The following is a 19,198-nucleotide window of genomic DNA, read 5'->3' as shown; positions in this document are numbered from 1 at the left end:
ATAAGACGAAACCATCTGCCCCCTGGTTTAATGAGGAGCTGAAATCCCTACGCAATGCACGCCGACAGGCAGAAAAGAAATGGCGTAGACATTATTCAGAGATGGACAAAAAACTGCTGAAAGTGGAACAGGCTAAATACAAAGGAGCCATCGCCAAAGCTAAGGCTCTCTTCTATGCCACCACTATTCTTCAGTCCCCTAACAGTACTAAAACCCTTTTTAACATAATAAAGGATCTCTCACATCCCACCTGTACGAGTAATAAGGTGGTTGCTACACAAGAACTTTGTGATGAGATTGCGACCTATTTTCAGGAAAAGATCGCTAAAATTGTGGGAGGGCTGAATGAGGAAAGGGATACCTGCAAAGATGCAGAGGCACAGACAGAAGAAGAGGAACCCTCACCAATATTGTCATCACTGGAAAATTTCACCCCTCTCACAGAAGAGCTCTTTCTTAGACTGGCCCAGAATGTATCATCTGGGTCCCCTTTAGACCCCCTTCCGCACAGGATCTGGAAAGAATATGGGCCAGAGCTGTTCCCTTGGATGCATCAGATCTGTCGCCAATCTCTTGAAGAAGGCATAGTGCCGGAAGCATGGAAACAGGCAGTGGTTACCCCCCTGCTTAAGAAGCCTTCGCTTGACCCTACCATCCCGGCGCATTTTAGACCCATCTCCCTCCTGCCCTACCCGATAAAAATTTTGGAGAAGGTGGTCAGTAGATCCTTGTCAGGCTATCTGGAAGATAACTGCCTGCTAGATAAGGACCAGTTCGGCTTCCGCCCAGGCCACGGAACAGAAACTGCATTAGCAACCATGCTGGACACCCTTCGAATGCGTGCCGACAATAGCAACTCCTCAGTCTTGGTGCTGTTGGACATGTCGGCCGCATTCGATACGGTCAGCCATGCAGTTCTGCTAAACAGGCTGGAAAAACTGGGCGTGAAGGGCAAAGCCCTGAGGTGGATACAATCCTACTTGACAGGGAGACAACAGATGGTAACCCTAGCACCCTTTTCATCGCCCAAGTCCCTGGTCAGTCATGGAGTACCTCAGGGCTCCTCGATCAGCCCTATTCTTTTTAATCTTTATCTGCAGCCCCTGATCCCCATGATCAAATCCTTCGGTATAGATCTGATAAACTACGCCGATGACACACAATTGGTGTTTTCTCTGGAAGGAAGACAGGCGGTGTCTATGGAGACCTTCCAGAACTGCATGAATAAGGTGTCCAGGTGGTTGACAATAAACTCCCTTCAATTTAATGAGGGGAAGACAGAGGTTGTTTACTGTTCGTCAGCCAAGTTGAGTCAACAACCCTCCCATGAGATCAGGCTCGCGCCGGGAGCAGAACCTTGCATCCCAGTTAAGACCGTGCGCAATCTAGGGGTACTGTTTGATGCGGATCTTCAAATGACCTCCCAGACCAATAAAACCATCAGTGTCTGTTATGGTTTGTTGAAGGCACTCAGACAGATTCTGCCCCTCCTGCCTGACGAATCTAGACCACTAGTAGTTAGGAGTGTGATTCTGGCCAGACTGGACTATTGTAACTCGCTTTATCTAGGGGCCCCCTTATATATCCTACAGGGGCTCCAGAGGGTCCAGTCAATAGCGGCCAAGATGGCACTTAAAAGACCTCGCAGTTCTTCTACTACGTCGGCGCTAAGAGATCTACACTGGCTGCCAATCGGGAGTAGAGTTGCCTTCAAGTCCCTATGTATCGCTTACAGAGCCCTGCACAACACAGGACCTATCCCTCTACAGGAAAGGATCTCCTGGTATAGTCCATCCAGGTCCCTGCGCTCTGCTAGCCAGAGTTTGGCAGCAATTACCAGGATCAGGAGATCAAGGATGGGAGGCAGAGCGTTTTGTACCACTGCCTCCAGGATGTGGAATGAGCTTCCCCAGAACATCAGACAAACTGACACCCTACTGGGTTTCAGAAAGAGCCTGAAAACCTGGCTGTTCGCCAAAGTATAACCCCCCTGACTCTATTTAATAGCTTGGGCGGCTGGTTTATATGTCATGACAGCTAGTGTATTGTATACCATCTGATTACCATCTGACTACTTCCTGTTGGGCGCCAGGATACCCGTAGGGTGACAGTTGCGCATTACAAATAATAAATACAATACAATACAATCTAGTATGCAGCTTAGCCTCTTAACAGCTCCTGTTTCCATCTTGATAACCTGCCAGTTTGCAATGCGAGGTGTCTACATGCGCTTAGTGTAAGCTCCAAAACTCAGCACTCGTTCAACAAATCTAACCATTGCAGTGCTCAGTGCTTCAGACCATGATGTACTAGCTGGTGTTTGGCCAGATTACAGAGAGGGTCGTGGAATCTATGCCGCCTTCTCTGGTTTAGCATGTGCACATTAGCAAACCGAGCCCACCCCCGCGAGCCAGCCGCCATGGAGCCTGTGAGCCAATAATAAGCCTTCAGTCCAGGAGGCACTACAAAGAAGCACATTCAACTGAACCCAAAGGCTGCTTATGTGGGGAGGCCAAGAAAAAATGATCCTCCATTCATAATCTTAATTATTGTTAGAAATAAAAAAGTCTTTATGCAATTTAACCATGAACATGGGGATTTTCATAAAAATATCTCATATTCCCTTTGCACAAAGTATTTTTTTACATACAAAACAAATAGGCTACACTTTTCTTTTAGGGGTGTGTGAAATTTGCATAATCTGCTTGTACATTATTGCATAAATTATACTCCAAACGGTATGTAATTGCGTGGTCTAATGGCATCATTTTAGGAATTTCACATAGAAAGTAAAACAATCTTCCAAAATGTGTGTGAATCATGCCAGTGTAATTTAAAATTCACCCAGGCCTAGTTTTGTTCCCACTCACGGAGCTTCTTCAGTGATGTAGATCAGAACAGTGCGAACTTTTAACCTTAAAATCACGTGGACAAAAACGAAATTAAAAACATATGTTCAATACATAATGAACTACAATTTACAGTGACATATGGCCACAGAAAATGTAGCGTTATCACCATACTATTTTATTCACAGATTTATGTACTCATATTTGGATGTTGATAATTGATTTTGTACAGTCATTCACTATACTAGTTTGACTTCTCTACACAGTACACTTTGGAACATTATAAATTAAGCGAGGTATGTAATTTAATATATAGTCTATCATTATCTAACTTATGGGAAGCCACTAATGGTATCATAGCTAATGGGTACTGAGATCTAAATGGTCAATTGTACACCACAAGTACTTAGAAACAAAAAAAACAAACAGTGATGCTGGAGAATTGGTAAAGAGGTCTACCTAATTAGGGCAGCATCAGTTGATGGACCCCCAGCAGTTTGAGAGTGGTGTGTATGACGAGGAGTCAATTATTGTAAAAAATATCTCATTAATTTGTCGCTCATCGTATAAATTAGTCAAGGAGAATGTGTTGATAACTTGTGCAAATTGAGATTAGAGAAACTCCAACTCAGTCTCTTCTAACTTCCTTAGGAATAAGGAATTAGTCCTCATAGTAAGTAGTCTCTGTGCAGACATTCAGTTGAAGTAAGGTAAAAAAAGGAAAAAGCAGGTAAATAAAAAGTGAAACTGGTGTCGGTGAACACTAGGTGGTAGACCATGAAGAAATTGGTGTTGGTACACACTAGATGGTAGACTATGAAAAAACTGGTGTGAATACACACTAGGTGGTAGATAATGAAGAAACTGGAACGGATACACACTAGGTGGTAGAGTGTGTAGAAACTGGTGTTGTACACAGTATATGGTAGACTATGAAGAAACTGGTGTGCATACAAACTAGATGGTAGACTATGAAGAAACTGGTGTGGGTACACACTAGGTGGTCGACTACGAAGAAACTGGTGTGGGTACACAGTAGGTGGTGGACTACGAATAAACTGGTGTGGGTACACACTAGATAGTACACTACGAAGAAACTGGTGTGGGTACACACTAGGTGGTAGACTACGAAGAAACTGGCGTGGGCACACAGTAGGTGGTAGACTACGAAGAAACGGATGTGGGTACACACTAGATGGTAGACTACGAAGAAACTGGTGTGGGTACAAAGTAGGTGGTGGACTACGAATAAACTGGTGTGGGTACACACTAGATGGTAGACTACGAAGAAACTGGTGTGGGTACACACTAGGTGGTAGACTACGAAGAAACTGGTGTGGGTACACACTAGATGGTAGACTACGAAGAAACTGGTAAGGGTAAACAGTAGGTGGTAGACTACGAAGAAACTGGTGTGGGTACACACTAGGTGGTAGACTACGAAGAAACTGGTGTGGGTACACACTAGGTGGTAGACTACGAAGAAACTGGTGTGGGTACACACTAGGTGGTAGACTACGAAGAAACTGGTGTGGGTACACACTAGGTGGTAGACTACGAAGAAACTGGTGTGGGTACACACTAGGTGGTAGACTATGAAGAAACTGGTGTGGGTACACACTAGGTGGTAGACTACGAAGAAACTGGTGTGGGCACACACTAGGTGGTAGACTACGAAGAAACTGGTGTGGGTACACACTAGGTGGTAGACTACGAAGAAACGGGTGTGGGTACACAGTAGGTGGTAGACTACGAAAGAAACTGGTGTGGGTACACACAAGGTGGTAGACTACAAAGAAACTGGTGTGGGTACACACTAGGTGGTAGACTATGAAGAAACTGGTGTGGGTACACAGTAGGTGGTAGACTACGAAGAAACTGGTGTGGGTACCCAGCAGGTGGTAGACTACGAAGAAACTGGTGTGGGTACACAGTAGGTGGTAGACTATGGAGAAACTGGTGTGGGTATACACTAGGTGGTAGACTACGAAGAAACTGGTGTGGGTACACACTAGGTGGTAGACTACGAAGAAACTGGTGTGGGTACACAGTAGGTGGTAAACTACGAAGAAACTGGTGTGGGTACACACTAGGTGGTAGACTACGAAGAAACTGGTGTGGGTACACAGTAGGTGGTAGACTACGAAGAAACTGGTGTGGGTACCCAGCAGGTGGTAGACTACGAAGAAACTGGTGTGGGTACACAGTAGGTGGTAGACTATGAAGAAACTGGTGTGGGTACACAGTAGGTGGTAGGCTACGAAGAAACTGGTGTGGGTACCCAGCAGGTGGTAGACTACGAAGAAACTGGTGTGGGTACACAGTAGGTGGTAGATTACGAAGAAACTGGTGTGGGTACACAGTAGGTGGTAGACTACGAAGAAACTGGTGTGGGTACACACTAGGTAGTAGACTACGAAGAAACTGGTGTGGGTACACACTAGGTGGTAGACTACGAAGAAACTGGTGTGGGTACACACTAGGTGGTAGACTACGAAGAAACTGGTGTGGGTAAACACAAGGTGGTAGACTACGAAGAAACTGATGTGGGTACACAGTAGGTGGTAGACTATGAAGAAACTGGTGTGGGTACACAGTAGGTGGTAGACTATGAAGAAACTGGTGTGGGTACCCAGCAGGTGGTAGACTACGAAGAAACTGGCGTGGGTACACAGTAGGTGGTAGACTATGAAGAAACTGGTGTGGGTACACACTAGGTGGTAGACTACGAAGAAACTGGTGTGGGTACACACTAGGTGGTAGACTACGAAGAAACTGGTGTGGGTACACAGTAGGTGGTAAACTAGGAAGAAACTGGTGTGGGTACACACTAGGTGGTAGACTACGAAGAAACTGGTGTGGGTACACACTAGGTGGTAGACTACGAAGAAACTGGTGTGGGTACACACTAGGTGGTAGACTATGAAGAAACTGGTGTGGGTACACACTAGGTGGTAGACTACGAAGAAACTGGTGTGGGCACACACTAGGTGGTAGACTACGAAGAAACTGGTGTGGGTACACACTAGGTGGTAGACTACGAAGTAACAAGATCACTGGAGATGTTTCTTGTTAGGAATTAAAAGAGGAGGTTAGTCGTAGCCTAGAAGAGCAGGGATTAGAGCAGCAGGGAATGGTGATGCAGCGAGGCACTTGTGTGATGAAATTGGGAAGTCCTTCCTCTGCTGCTTGGTAATGATAGGCTTCGGGTTCTGGAGTAAGTGTTGCAACCATGTCTGTTGCTTGTGTACACGTTGCAGTGTATCACTTCCTAAAAGCCACATGTTGCTTCTTTTCAGACTATTCACAGCTCGATGATGAACAACACGCCGTGTGTGATTGTGGAGGGCTCTGGACGTGTTGCTGACGTCATAGCTCAGGTGGCTGATATGAACCCTTCAAAAATCACAATCGCTTTGATCAAGGAGAAGCTGCGCAGTCTTTTTCAGGATACCTTTGATTCCTTCAGCGAAAATCAGATAATCGAGTGGACTAAGAAGGTGAGACTCCCTCTGAACCTGGATGCACTCTAGGTCCATCACTCAAAGCGAAGTTATTCTAAGCGGGCCTCATGGTTCAGTTTCATCACTCAAAATGCAGCACAAACCAAGTTGCATGAACACTCAGTCACTCAGTGTCAAGCCTAGTACAATGCTTGTTCCACACTTTAATTCAGTCAGTCAGTCAGTGTGAGGCCTAGAACAAAGCTGGTTGTACACTTTAATTCAGTCACTCAATGTGAGGCATGGTACAGAGCTGGTTGTACACTTTAGTACCGTCTATCAGTGTGAATCCAAGTAAATAGCTGGATGCACATTTTAGCTCAGTCACTCAGCATGAAGCCTAGAGCAGAGCTGTATGCAAGCTTTATATCACTCACTCAGTGTGAGGCCTAGTAAAGAGTAGGATACACGCTTTAGTTCTGTTAAACTGTGAGACCAAGTACAGAGCTGAATGCACGCTTTAGCTACGTCACTCAGTGTGAAGCCTAGTACAAGCGCTGTATGCATGCTTTAGATCCGTCTAGTGAGGCCTAGTAAAGAGCCGGATACACAATTTAGTTCTTTTACTCTTTGAGGCCAAGTTGATACCAGGATGTATGTTTATTTCAGTCACTCAGTGTAAGGCCTACTGCATACTTTAGTTCTGTCACTCAGTGTGAGACCTAGTACAGAGCTAGATGCATGATTTAGTTCAGGCAACCTAAATCCCCCCCATAGAGCACCTTTGTAGGGATGGTATACGTGACTCTTTTGTGCCACCACAATAACATCACATCTATTGTATCACAGGCTATGCTGATAACTTGTCTTAACTCCATATATGCTCACCTTGGCAGTAATTATAGTAGTTATTTACTTACCTTGCAGACTAGCAGTAGGCGATGTAGTAGCTCAATATTAGAGTCAATCAATATATTGGATACCCGGCATTGACCTCTCCCTCCCATGGAGGTTGCCAGAGATGTCCCAAGGTCAACAGCAGCATGTGTTATCAACAATAAATGAGGTGTACTCCCAACTCAGGGAATTTGTTTTTTGTTCTTATGGAAAGGTCTGGAAAATAAAACCTGATGGTGAATAGACAGGGAAAGTGTGGAGGAAACCAGTTCCCAGGTGTCCCTGGGGCACATCAGAGCAAGGTTTCTACAACACAATGTCCCCGGGGCCCCACAAATTAGATAAAAGATGGTATTAACACCGTCCATATCAATCCTCACAGGAGAGTAAAGAGGTATGCACTCAAGTATGTCCTACTTTTGTCCACATTCTTATCACACAAATTACTTGAATACTGAAACTTATTGCCCAACTTGTCCTATCTCGGCTAGGAAACTGTTGCGTAGGGTCATAAAAAGAGATTTGAGAGTTTGTCTCACCTGCAACATATTGTGGCATGCTTCATCACGGTTTACCTCTCATACTGGGGTAGGACAATGTCTATCTGGTGGACTCAACCAAAGTCCATAGACCTGGGAGTTCCTATATATTACATTTAGGAAAAATGCACTGGTCCAGTTGAAGTCTTAAAAATAAAAAATACGTAGGGGTATACCCAAGGAACTCCATGAATTATTGGTACTGATTAAAAAACAAAAAGTGTGGCCAATAAATGAAATATAATGATTCCTCGGTCTGGTCAAAAAATGCAGACTACCAACATGTTTCGACCTATATTTTATGCCAAACAATGGTCAAAGGTCTTTATCAGGGAAATAGAACTCTCTACCTATACTATTAGTCCATGCAAGAAAGGGGAAACTTTCCCAATCAGAATCTGATTGGACCTAAACCCTTGCTTTACTATATTAAAGGTTTTATGGTTCAGTGTGGGGAGTACCTACTCTGTAGTCACACATTGGTCATGGGTATGGTGCCACCTATACACCTAGCTGTGCCCCTAAACACTGCCGTTTTGTCAAATATCTTTTTATGACCTAATGCAATGGCTTCCTAACTAAGATAGGAAAAGTGGGGGCATAAGTTACAGTACTGAAGGACTTTGTGTGATATGATAAACAAAGTCCATTCCAGGAGATCACATTATCATTTCTCCTTTATAACCTATGCTTGCTGAGGGCCTAAAACCTTAAACAAAATACCTCAGAATGAACATACCAGTACGATAACCAGCTAAGCGGGGGCTGCAGGGGCTTGTGTTACGCCCCTGCTTGTTGCTCTAGAAGGCGGGGAGGGCCCTTCATCTGTGTCACCATCCCTTATGTGAAAATGTGGCGGCAGGGAGACCATGAGCTCTGACTCATTTTTTGTACCTCTTGTATGATGTGAACAGGATGTTTCTTCATTAAAAACTACTCCTTTAAAAACCCTTCTATAATTCCTGGTTGGTTCTCTCAGTCTGTGAAGTGTGCTTATTATGCATTACTCCAACAATTATTCACCACCCTCTTAGAATTTCACATTATTTTCCAGATCCAAGACATTGTGCGCATGAGCCAGCTGCTCACCGTCTTCAGGGAGAACAAGGACGGCGCGCAGGACGTGGACGTGGCTATTCTTCAGGCCCTCCTGAAAGGTGAGCAAAGGCTTCACTGCCACACCACAAATGTCCAATAACATTTAACAGAAAAGACATCTCTTGTGATGGTTATTTGTCTTTAGAAAGACTGCAACAGCCACATTCCTTTTTAAAGCAGAATGTAAAATGGTTTCTCTGTACTGGATAACATCCACAGATTGCATGCCATTGCAAAGAATCTCTACCTGCTATATTCCACAAAATCCTGCATGAAGAATTGACCTTAAATGTTTCCAATCCCTCATTTATTTTTACAGTACCCCCTTCCCTTCTAACGTATGCATGCCTCTTCTGTACACAGTCTGCTCTAAATCTCATGCTTGTCTTGAACTCTTTTTTTAAACCATATCACTGCAACCTAACAATATCTATTCATTCCAGGAAGCCTTTGCTTCTCACATAACCCCCTCTAAAGGTCACACCTAAGTCATTATTGTTCCACAAAGCAACTAGAGTGAATGCAGGTGTTGAACCTGGCCCTCGCTGCAGGGTCACCGCAGGCCTTATGTCTCCACTCCCTTCTGGTGCTGAACCTTGTTTTGTAGACTTTGGGACCGCCTCTTACCATTGCCAACCAGTGCTAAATTGCTTCTGCTCTCTCCTACAAACATGGTCAAATTGGCCTACACCTAATTGGCGCATTTAATGTACTTATAAGTCCTTAGTTTTGGAAAAGGTGATGGACAGAGTTTCTGAATGATGCAGAATACTCCTACCCAGTCAAGTGATCAGGGCTTGATCCATCACCGTTTTTTAGCTCACTGCACCATCCCAGCTTCAGAACCTGGCTATATGCAAATTAGTCTGTTCCTGTCCCAGTGCATGATGGGAACAGGGCAAACCAACTACCACGCCAATTCTTATACTGGGAAGGAGACAGGCTACCGGGGACCGGTTTCTGGCATTTCAGCCTCGTCGGCCTGGCTTGCTTGAATCCTGATGGTGCAATGAGCTAGGGACTCACGTCTGAGTATACCCTCCCCCACATAGTGTGGATAAAATCATTTAATGTACTTGTAAGTCCTTAGGACATGATAATATATGTACCTAAGACTGTAAATTAAACGTTACAAGTGGGCAGCAGCACTCATTGTGCCACTCACTAAAATAGCCTTTTAAAACATGGCTCAGGCCTGGCGCTGCAGCCTGTAGTACATTTTTTAACTGTCATTTAGACCTGGCAAAATAAACCTTTTTGCCAGGCCTACATCTTCCTTGGTAATACTTATAGGTCACCTCTTGGGTAGGCCCTGAAAGGCTCATAGGGCAGGGTACCTTGTATTAAAAAAGTAGGACTTTGATGCCTTGACTAGGGAAAGCAATAACCCTAGCACTCTATGAAGCTAAGCAAGTCCTCCTGGCCAAGTGTGGCACATAGACTGTACCATTGCACACCAACTGGCTGTGCAAGGTATGGAACTTACACGGCATAGAAAAACTTTAAGCAGTGAGGGGCCACAAACTCCTCTAATTTCACAAGACATGGGGCCCCTGCATCTAGTTCCTTTCCAGAACTTTCCTATTGTTTCTGTCCGGCACACCTACATAAACCCTGACTCACAACTACAGAGACCCACCAGGATGATGAAAAGTACACATGATCACTCTCACATCTCACCACCATTATTGCTGTTTCCTATTTAAGCGGATAGATTTGTCAAGCTATCTCCCCCTCCCCTCTGCTCTCTCTTCTTTTTCCTCCCTTCACCCTATCCTATGTTGAAGTGGACACCTCTGTCTTCCCTGAGTTACACCCCCCAACCCCTACTCCGGTTCGTTCATTTATCCGTGGTTTATAATAATTCTCACCAGGTGATGGCTATGGGGAAAGAACTTGTGTTTCTCTATATATCTTTGAAATCAATAAAAAAGATTTAAACCTAAAATGTAGCTTACCAAGAGTCCATGTCCCGGCAGTGAAAATCTCCCAAAGTCGTTTTCCACTCCTGTAAGGCCTATCTCTCCCTTTTACTAACACTGGGTTGCCTTATTACGTTTAATAAGTGATACCTTTTAATTGGGCGCAGTTAGAAATATGGTGTTTACACCTCAAATGAAGTGTAATTCAATCAATCAATCAATCAATCAATTAAGCTTTGTTCGAGTATAAAATAATCACAAAAGCACGTTAAAAAACAGTAAAATCACATGTTACAAGGGTAAGTTATACAATGGAAATTCTCACATGAGGATAGTCTACCTACAGTTGAAAACAGAACTTAAAAACAGCGTAACAGATAAAATTACAAGCATTGTCTAAGACCTAGTGTTCTAAGCACCGGAAGTATCCACCTTTTCCTCTGGACTGTATAAAGTTTGCAAAAGAATAAAACATGCATTGTGGATTGTGCTGACAAATCATCACATGGGCATTTGGACAGCTGCCTGGACCAATCATTATTTACTGGAAAGCTAACCTGCCTATGGACAATGTCCATCCTAAAGCGTGTTAATAAAAATCTTTTCAAGTTAGAGGCTACAAAAGTTAAATATGGCTGCATCTTAAAAGTAGTCAAAGTGTTTTGGTGGGCAAGGACAGAGGTTTTAAGGATCTCTGTGTTTAGTCTAATATTTTCAAGGTATTGCAAATAACTAAGTTCAAAAACATTCCTGATTACTTTAGTCAAGGTATTGGGGTTATCAAAATATTCTTAATGGCCTAATTTACACAGAAATTCCTTGACATACTCAAGCCAACCTATATGTGATGTCCCATCTAACCCACAACAGTCGGTGATCATTTTACGATTTAAAATGGTCTCCTCTGAAGTCCAAATGTGATACCAGAGGAGAATTGGTTTAATGCCAGTGACTTCCGTTAAGTAAGGTATGCCCAATCCCAATTCCAAGTGGCAATTAAAAGTAGAGAAGGTAACCGGAACAGCAAGCAGGTACCCACTCCATAGGTCGCTATTGCGAAGCATTTAAAATTTGAAGTAATTCTGATGGGGGCGTCTGCCCAATTTTCTACTAAAACTAACCAGGGCTGCCAGTGCCTTTGAGAATAACAGTCTCTTTAGGTTAACAGCATGTGTCCACATGCCAGTGCGATCAAATAGGACTCCCAAGTATGAGAAAATGTTGGTGCATTTGAGACGATTCTTCTCTAAAACTGGATATAGGTTGTTAATTTACAAGGTGAAAAGAAAGGGCGCCAGGACACAGCCCTGCCTTACTCTTCTTCCGACAGTAAAGGAATCAGTGCACTCGCCCCCTATTCCAAATCAAACCCTGGCCCCAATATACAATTGTCTCATTAAGGATACTAGTCCAGAATAGGCCAGAGTTTGTTGTGGATGACACAGTTGAAGGTTGCAGACAAATCCACAAAGGCCAAGTAGATTGGGCCCCTTTTGGCCTTAATATATTTAGCAATGGTTATTTCTAAATTTAGGCACGGATCTATGGTTCCCAGTCCCTTGCGGAACCCATAATGTTTGTTACTGATGATAGAATGCTCGTCTGGCCAGTCTTGCAGTCTTGAAAGGAGTACTCTTCCGATTATTTTGACCGTGGAGCCTAAAAGCGAGATAGGCCTACAGCACGCTGGGTTATGCCTATCCCTTTTTTAAAAATCGGAACCAGTATCGATTCACTCCAGGTAGGGATAAGGCTGGTCGAGAAGCATGCATTAATGACTTGTGTTCAAATGGGTCCCCAGAAAGTTATATTATATTTAAAAAGGTCCACAGGAATGCCATCTGGCCCTGGGGCCTTCCCACTCTTGCTCGTTGCAATTGCCTCCTCAATTTCGTTAAGATCTAATTGGAGATGTGAATGGTGATTTACAGTCTGGTGTTCTACCCTGTTCCCCGCCAAGTCGCTACTACTTGGTTCAGGGCAGGGTGTAGATTATAATTTAGAAAAAGTGGTCAACCCATTTGCCCTTGGTTACCGCTGTCTCTATAGTTGTCCTCGGCTAGAAAGGGAGCATTGACTGCTTTCCAGAACGCAGAAGAGTCTTTCAATTCTGATGAGGCTCTCAGGGCATTCCATGCCTCATCCTCTTTAAAAAAAATTCCTTGCTTTCAAGGCATATGTGTAAGCTCTTCAGGCTTCTTTTATTTCTTTGTGGTTTTAAGCTTTCTATGAAGTGCAAGTTTAAGTTTGGAGTGGGCTTTAGAGCAGCTGGAGTCAAACCATACTTTCTTTTGAGGGATTTCACATAAAGGGTGTTACCAATGAATTTTGCTATAACAGAAAAACCCTCCACTATACCCGACTAAGAATAGCCATCTCCTAGAAATTTGTTAATGGCTTCACCACAATTGGATATCACCTTACTTGTAAATGATTCTGGATCAATTTCTTTCCAACTCAGGGCATAGCGATTTTGTCTGGTCAATGTAACATCATTAACAAGGTAAGTGAAAGGGACCTTCCCTTTAACTAATCTTTTTCTGGAAGTCTGAATACTCCAGTGAGACAAGCTCTAAGACTCCATCCAGCGAGAGTCCATGGAATTCAGAAATATTGTTTAGCTCCTGCTGAAGCCAATGGGTTTGGCATCAAAAGCTTGGAGCAGGACGAAACTGGATTTCGTAGTCACCCTGGTTGTTTCACCACTGAGATTTGCTACCTCACCTGGTCCGAAGTTTTATCGTTGGTCTTTATCACTTTTTTAATTCTCAGAATCCTCCAGAGGGTTAAGGCTGGAACTTGTATCCAGTTAGGGATCCGCATTGCTGGATACCTTAACCACAGAACCCCACTGAACACCTTTTCATTGTGTCAAAAATCTCCAAGCAGGACAAACCTGGTTTCCTTCCCGGCCTGGGATGTGACCTCCATAGGCAACCCTCGGTACCTTGTCCAGGTCCTTTGGAGATGGAAAAAATTAATGAAACCCCACTTGTCTCCAACTTCAGCGAATGGTTTCTTTAGTCACTCCTGCAATCCACAGGTCCTTTGGGCAGGCTTCTAAGCACAAGATTTCTTTCAAACCTGGATACCTTCATGGTCTGCTGGCCCTTGCTTAAGTCAGAGGTTTTTTCTGCTTGTTGTGTCCCTGTAGAAGGCAAACCGGTGGTCATGTACCTGACCTTTGAAGAGCTGTCCCAGCCCAAGTGTCATTAGAAAAACAAAGCACCCATGCAACAAATATACACTGGCAAAGTATCAGACGAAAAATTAATAGTAATAAGTAATAAAGCACTGAAATTGGCACAAAGGTTTCAATTTAATAAGTTGTATAAAAATATCATGAACAAATTCATTGACACATTGATTAAAAAAGCAATATAAAAAAGTTTTTTCAATCAATATAATACAGATGCATATTCTTTGTTTATATAGTCGAGTGATACAATATTTAGATGGTTCCGTCTACGCGTTTCGACATATTAGAAGTGTCTTCCTCAGGACACTACCATCTTGTCACATGTACTGTATCTTCGGATAATATAGAATGGATTGATCCAGGTGAGTATGGTCAGGAACTCAACACAGGTTTCCTTTATCTGAGGTACAGCTTGTCCATGGTCTGCTTGCTCCTTATGTTGTTTGACTTCCTTACATGGGATAGTGATGTCAAAGTTTATCTGAATTAAAACTTGCGTTATGAGTCAGTGCAGCGTGGCTAAATCCGGGGAGGGTGGAATTATCCTTTCGCTAAAAGTGAAAAACTGTTTAGAGAGCTGCGTAGTTGACATGAGCGGCGTAATTTAACGTTCAGTCTATTATGAAATCAGTCACGATTCATATTTTCAAGTCGGTCCATACATATGTGTCGCACAGTGATTGTTGGTCGGTTTGTAGTTCTAAAGCTGAGATATGGGTGACACACAGCTCTGTTGGCGATATAGATGTTGGATAATAGAAATATAGTATTTCAGATAAACTGTAGGAGATTTTTTTATAGATGTCGATAATATCAGTAAATTCATAATTTAATTGCCCTGACCCAGGAACTTTATCCTTATCAGGGGGTCCTTGTTTTTCCCATAACCAGCCCAAGTGTCAGCCATCAGGTAGAAGTCAGGAGTCTATCAGCAGGGCTGCCTTCTTCATATGTTGTCTTCGCTGGTCCAAGAATGCTCTAAGGAGGTCAGAGATTGGAGATTTATCCTACAAAATCCTGTCTTTTTTTTTGCTATGTTCCAACTTCCTTTAACAGTACTTCCTCTTCACTTAACTGTTAACATTCATACAAGAACTAAATCGCATCTGGAGAACCCTTGCTCTCTCTAAAAGCATTCCCCTCTTCAGATAAGGTCTCCTCCACTTTTTCACTCTTCAAACTGGTTCTCCACTCTTCTGGGGTTGGTGCCAGAGGGCCTAGGAGAACTCTGGGAATAAATGAGAGCTGTCCCACTTAGCATCTCAAAGCCAAAAGGGGCCAGTTGTTGATAACCCCCATGCCTCCTGGGTACAAAGGACAGTGTATTTTTATTTGGAAGGCACAGTTATTAACTCCAGACATGCATGAAATTGACCTCTAGAGTTGAGATCATTGGCAGAACTGGTTCTACTTATTTTTGGGCTCAGGAAGCACAAAGTGCACTTCCATAAAGTTACTTTTGCGCTACAGTTATCAAATTTCTGATTTCTTCATTAAATGAGATTTTGAAGACGGAGTGGAGAATAAAAATGGCTTTGAATCACTTTGCTACCATTTTTCCCAAGCCGTATGTAGAATAATAATTTTGGTTATGTCTAGCCTATTCTTGGAGAATGTAGTCTAAACCTAGACACTACAAACATATTTTTGACCTCCAGTCTCCATGAGGGCACCTATTTCAAACTGGGTGCTCCCTAATTATTTTAGGCACCCAGGCCTCCAGACTACAAGGCACACTTCAGGAGTGGATTCTAATATATAAAAATAGGGTTTCCTACCTGTCAAAGGCATATGTGGATTGTGCACATGCACACTGCAACCGACTCATGACATTTAACTTCCATGCCATTAATGCATGTTCATTGGAATTTCATGTGGCCTCGAAGAAAACCAATTGAGTGAAACAGATTCTGACAGTAATATTTTAAGGCTGGCACACACTCACAGTGGAGCATAGAGTCCTAATACCAGCAAAAAGGGTCCTGAAAAGAGAAAAAACACAGCAGTGACCATGCAGAAAAGGCAGATTTCCTCCACATTGCTACATCCTCTCTCTATGCTTGGAGAGCATTCCATGGTACCTATAGTAGTTAATTTATCAGTATACTGTTTTTGTCTTTTTTTCTAGGCGATATGTATGTAATGAATATGTGCAAATGTTGTATGCAAATGTCAGAACCAAAAATAAAATTTCACTTACATGTCAACTTCTCCGCCACCTCCTTGTTTGCAGCATCACAAAGCTTGGATCATGAGGGCAATGAGAACTGGGACTACCAGCTCAAACTGGCCGTGAGCTGGAACCGCCTCGATATCGCAAAGAGCGACATCTTCAACAGTGACCGTAACTGGAAGGTAATTGGAGCTCAGTAGTTTTACATTGTCCCTACACCCTCTCAGAGTCACTTTTTTGTATGCACCCCGGTGCTGAAATGATTACATAATGGAACCACTAACCCATGAGCTTGGTAACTGTGTCATTGAGCTGTATCTTCTGCTAACGTCTTCAACATTGTGTTTGCTCATTGGTAGCTAGTCATGTGTATGATATTGTGCAGTATATACTGCTGGTTCTTTGTTTGATCAAAGATGGCTAATCTTGATTAATGTGTCATTAGGGAGTGTGTTTGGCCATTGATCTCAGGTATGGTTCTGATCTTGTGTGTTATCTGCTGCTGCGGTCTGTTATCTTGGTGTTGGGTCATTGGTTATGGTATGTGGTATCTGCTGCTTGTCTCTTGCATCTCTGCCTTTGGTTACTGGTGCTTGACATTGCTCCATAGCTGTTGCTGGATTCTCTTATCTTGTTTTTGAGTCAAAGATGACGAGTCTTGGTTGTGGCTATCCGCTTCAGGTGTGGCATATCTTTGTCGTCTGGTTCTCATTTTATTTATTTATTTGAACGTTTTATAAAGCGCGAACCAGACCCTTGTGGGTATCAGAGCGCTTTACAAGGTAAATGTTTTAGTTACAAAAATACAGAGTAAATTACATAAGGTTCAATGCTGATCAATAAAAGTATAAACATTCTATCATAGATACATGGGTATAAGGTACATAACACAACGTTCAATGTATGTCAAGCAAAATATAGATACAATATCCAGGAAACCTGGCTAACAGTAGACATTATAAGATTCCAGGTGGAAGATACGTTGGGTAGCATAATAATAGTAGTCCATGCTCAAGTGAATTTAGCCATGAGAAGTGATTTCACTTATTTTTTTAAAGATGCCGAAGAGGTATTAAGTCTAGTTTCTGGGGGCAGAGCATTCCATATTCGGGGCGCCATCCCTGAAAAGGTTCAGTTATATGTTTTCTTCTTGTTGAATCTTTGCGGTTTCAGTAGATGGTTTTTAGCACTTCTGTTATATCTAAGGTTTCTACCTTACATCTTCCCTGTTTCTCTGCCTCTGCTGTTCAGCCAGTGTGAGTGGAATGTTAGTGTGAGTGTGAAGTCATTGGAATGTTTGGCATGCTGTGTGTGGACTGTCTGTTGGATCCTGGGCTGAGCAGCGGAGAGGATGCTCCTGGTGGGGCTTTGATTACATATATACTGGAAAAACCTATCTAACCATCTACGAAGAATAAACTTATCATCTGTAACCTATCCAAGTCTTCTGGAATTCCTTACCAGGATGTAACATATAAATTTGGCGACGAGGTGGAATCAAAACTACGCGTGAGGATCTTCTTCAAGCTTCTTAAAGGTACTTTTATTCAAGATTTTACTCAAAACGAACCTACTTAAGGATTTTACACCCTCCCGCCCCACCAGTGTCCATATTTCACCGGACAGCCCATGGACAAGGTGTAGATTTCCTGTTACCTGCTTCTTCCTGCCGAAGTCCTACTGCCTGCTTCAAACAAGACATTTGCTTCCTGCTACCTGCTTCTATTTACTACTTCCTACTAAAGTTGAACTGTCTGCTACCTGCCTGTTGTGGAAGTCCCTCCTGCTTCTTGGGACATCCGTCTCCAACCTGCTACTTACAACTTTACTGTTTCTGTGGCCTGGTGCGATGCTTTCCACTACATGCCTGCCTTTGTTACCTGATGCCCACTGCAGCGTACCTTTGTTTCCGTCCTCCCTGCTGTTAAATGTTGTGGATACTGCCGCATCTTTACTGAGGAGGAGCATTTTGTTCACTCTGTTGCACGGGTCTTGGGCACCACGACATACAATTCTTTTGTCACGATGACAGAGTTAAGTTTTGGTATTTTATTGGCTGTGCAACAGTGCCACCTAGCGGTCAAGCAACATGACTGCACTTCTTCAAGGAAATAAAGTCTACTTGTGTCACTTCAAGGAAGATAAGTCCACTTGTTTCTAGACGTGTAAATTCAACACCTCCAGTGTTTTCTTGCATCAAATGTTTCTGCAAACGTCTTATTTCACAAGGTACTGTTCCATTTACCTTTAATTCATCAGCTGCACGCCATGACAACGGTGACAACTTTATTTGTATTATCTTATTATTTTATTCATCTTACCTAAAATGTACATTATGCTGGATCATTTTCAACTTATTTCACTCTCATTTTTAGCTCATATTTACTACATTTTCTCTTATGCTTTTTAACACTATTACAATTATACAATGTGTTTACGCACTTCTTACTTTACTGTAGTACTGTCATTTTATTCTGAAGCATTTGTTAATGTATTTTGCTTGGCATGCAGGTTTTCTAAATTTTCTATTCTGTATTTTGATGTGGTGCATTTCTCCTTTTTCCTTGGTTCTGTACATGATTTTTACTTACAGTGCCTTTATTATATTGTGCACAGGTTTTGTATGTGGTCTAACTTGAGATGTGACTGAATTTTCTTTGCTGTGTAGTTCAGTTCACCCAGATCGCACTTTTCCTGGAGCATTTCTTTCTTGTACCTCTGATGTTTTCATGATGATACTTACAGTGCATTTTTCATTTAGTGCGCAGGTTTTCATACATGGTCTAACTTGAGGCGTGACTGAATGTCTTTGCAGTGTAGTTCAGTTTACCCAGATCGTATTTTCCTGCAGTTTCATACGTGGTCTAACTGGAGGCGTGACTGAACTTCTTTGCAGTGTAGTTCAGTTTACCCAGATCGCATTTTCCTGGAGCATTTTTTTGTTCCTCTGATTCTTTACCTGAGCACTTGATATTTACTGTTCATTATTAAATTGTACGCAGGTTTACTTATGTGGTCTAATTTGAGGTGTTACTGAATTTTCTTTGCTGTCTAGTTCAGTTTCCCAGATCACACTTT

General features: G+C 42.7%; 1 protein-coding gene across 2 annotated transcripts in view; it reads left to right on the top strand.

The window, feature by feature from the left end:
- Positions 1–19,198, top strand: part of LOC147693358 (transient receptor potential cation channel subfamily M member 2-like) — a 624,327-nt gene that overhangs the window by 204,813 nt on the left and 400,316 nt on the right. For both annotated transcript variants that reach the window (XM_086933682.1, XM_086933681.1), the window contains 3 exons: positions 6,149–6,349; positions 8,783–8,885; positions 16,181–16,302. In XM_086933682.1, coding sequence (XP_086789808.1) covers positions 6,149–6,349; positions 8,783–8,885; positions 16,181–16,302 — 426 coding nt within the window. The remainder of the gene's footprint in view (positions 1–6,148; positions 6,350–8,782; positions 8,886–16,180; positions 16,303–19,198) is intronic.

The sequence above is a fragment of the Lissotriton vulgaris genome, chromosome 8 (genome assembly GCF_964263255.1).
Source record: "Lissotriton vulgaris chromosome 8, aLisVul1.2, whole genome shotgun sequence".
Taxonomy (NCBI): domain Eukaryota; kingdom Metazoa; phylum Chordata; class Amphibia; order Caudata; family Salamandridae; genus Lissotriton; species Lissotriton vulgaris.
This window is presented reverse-complemented; position numbering and strand designations above follow the sequence as displayed.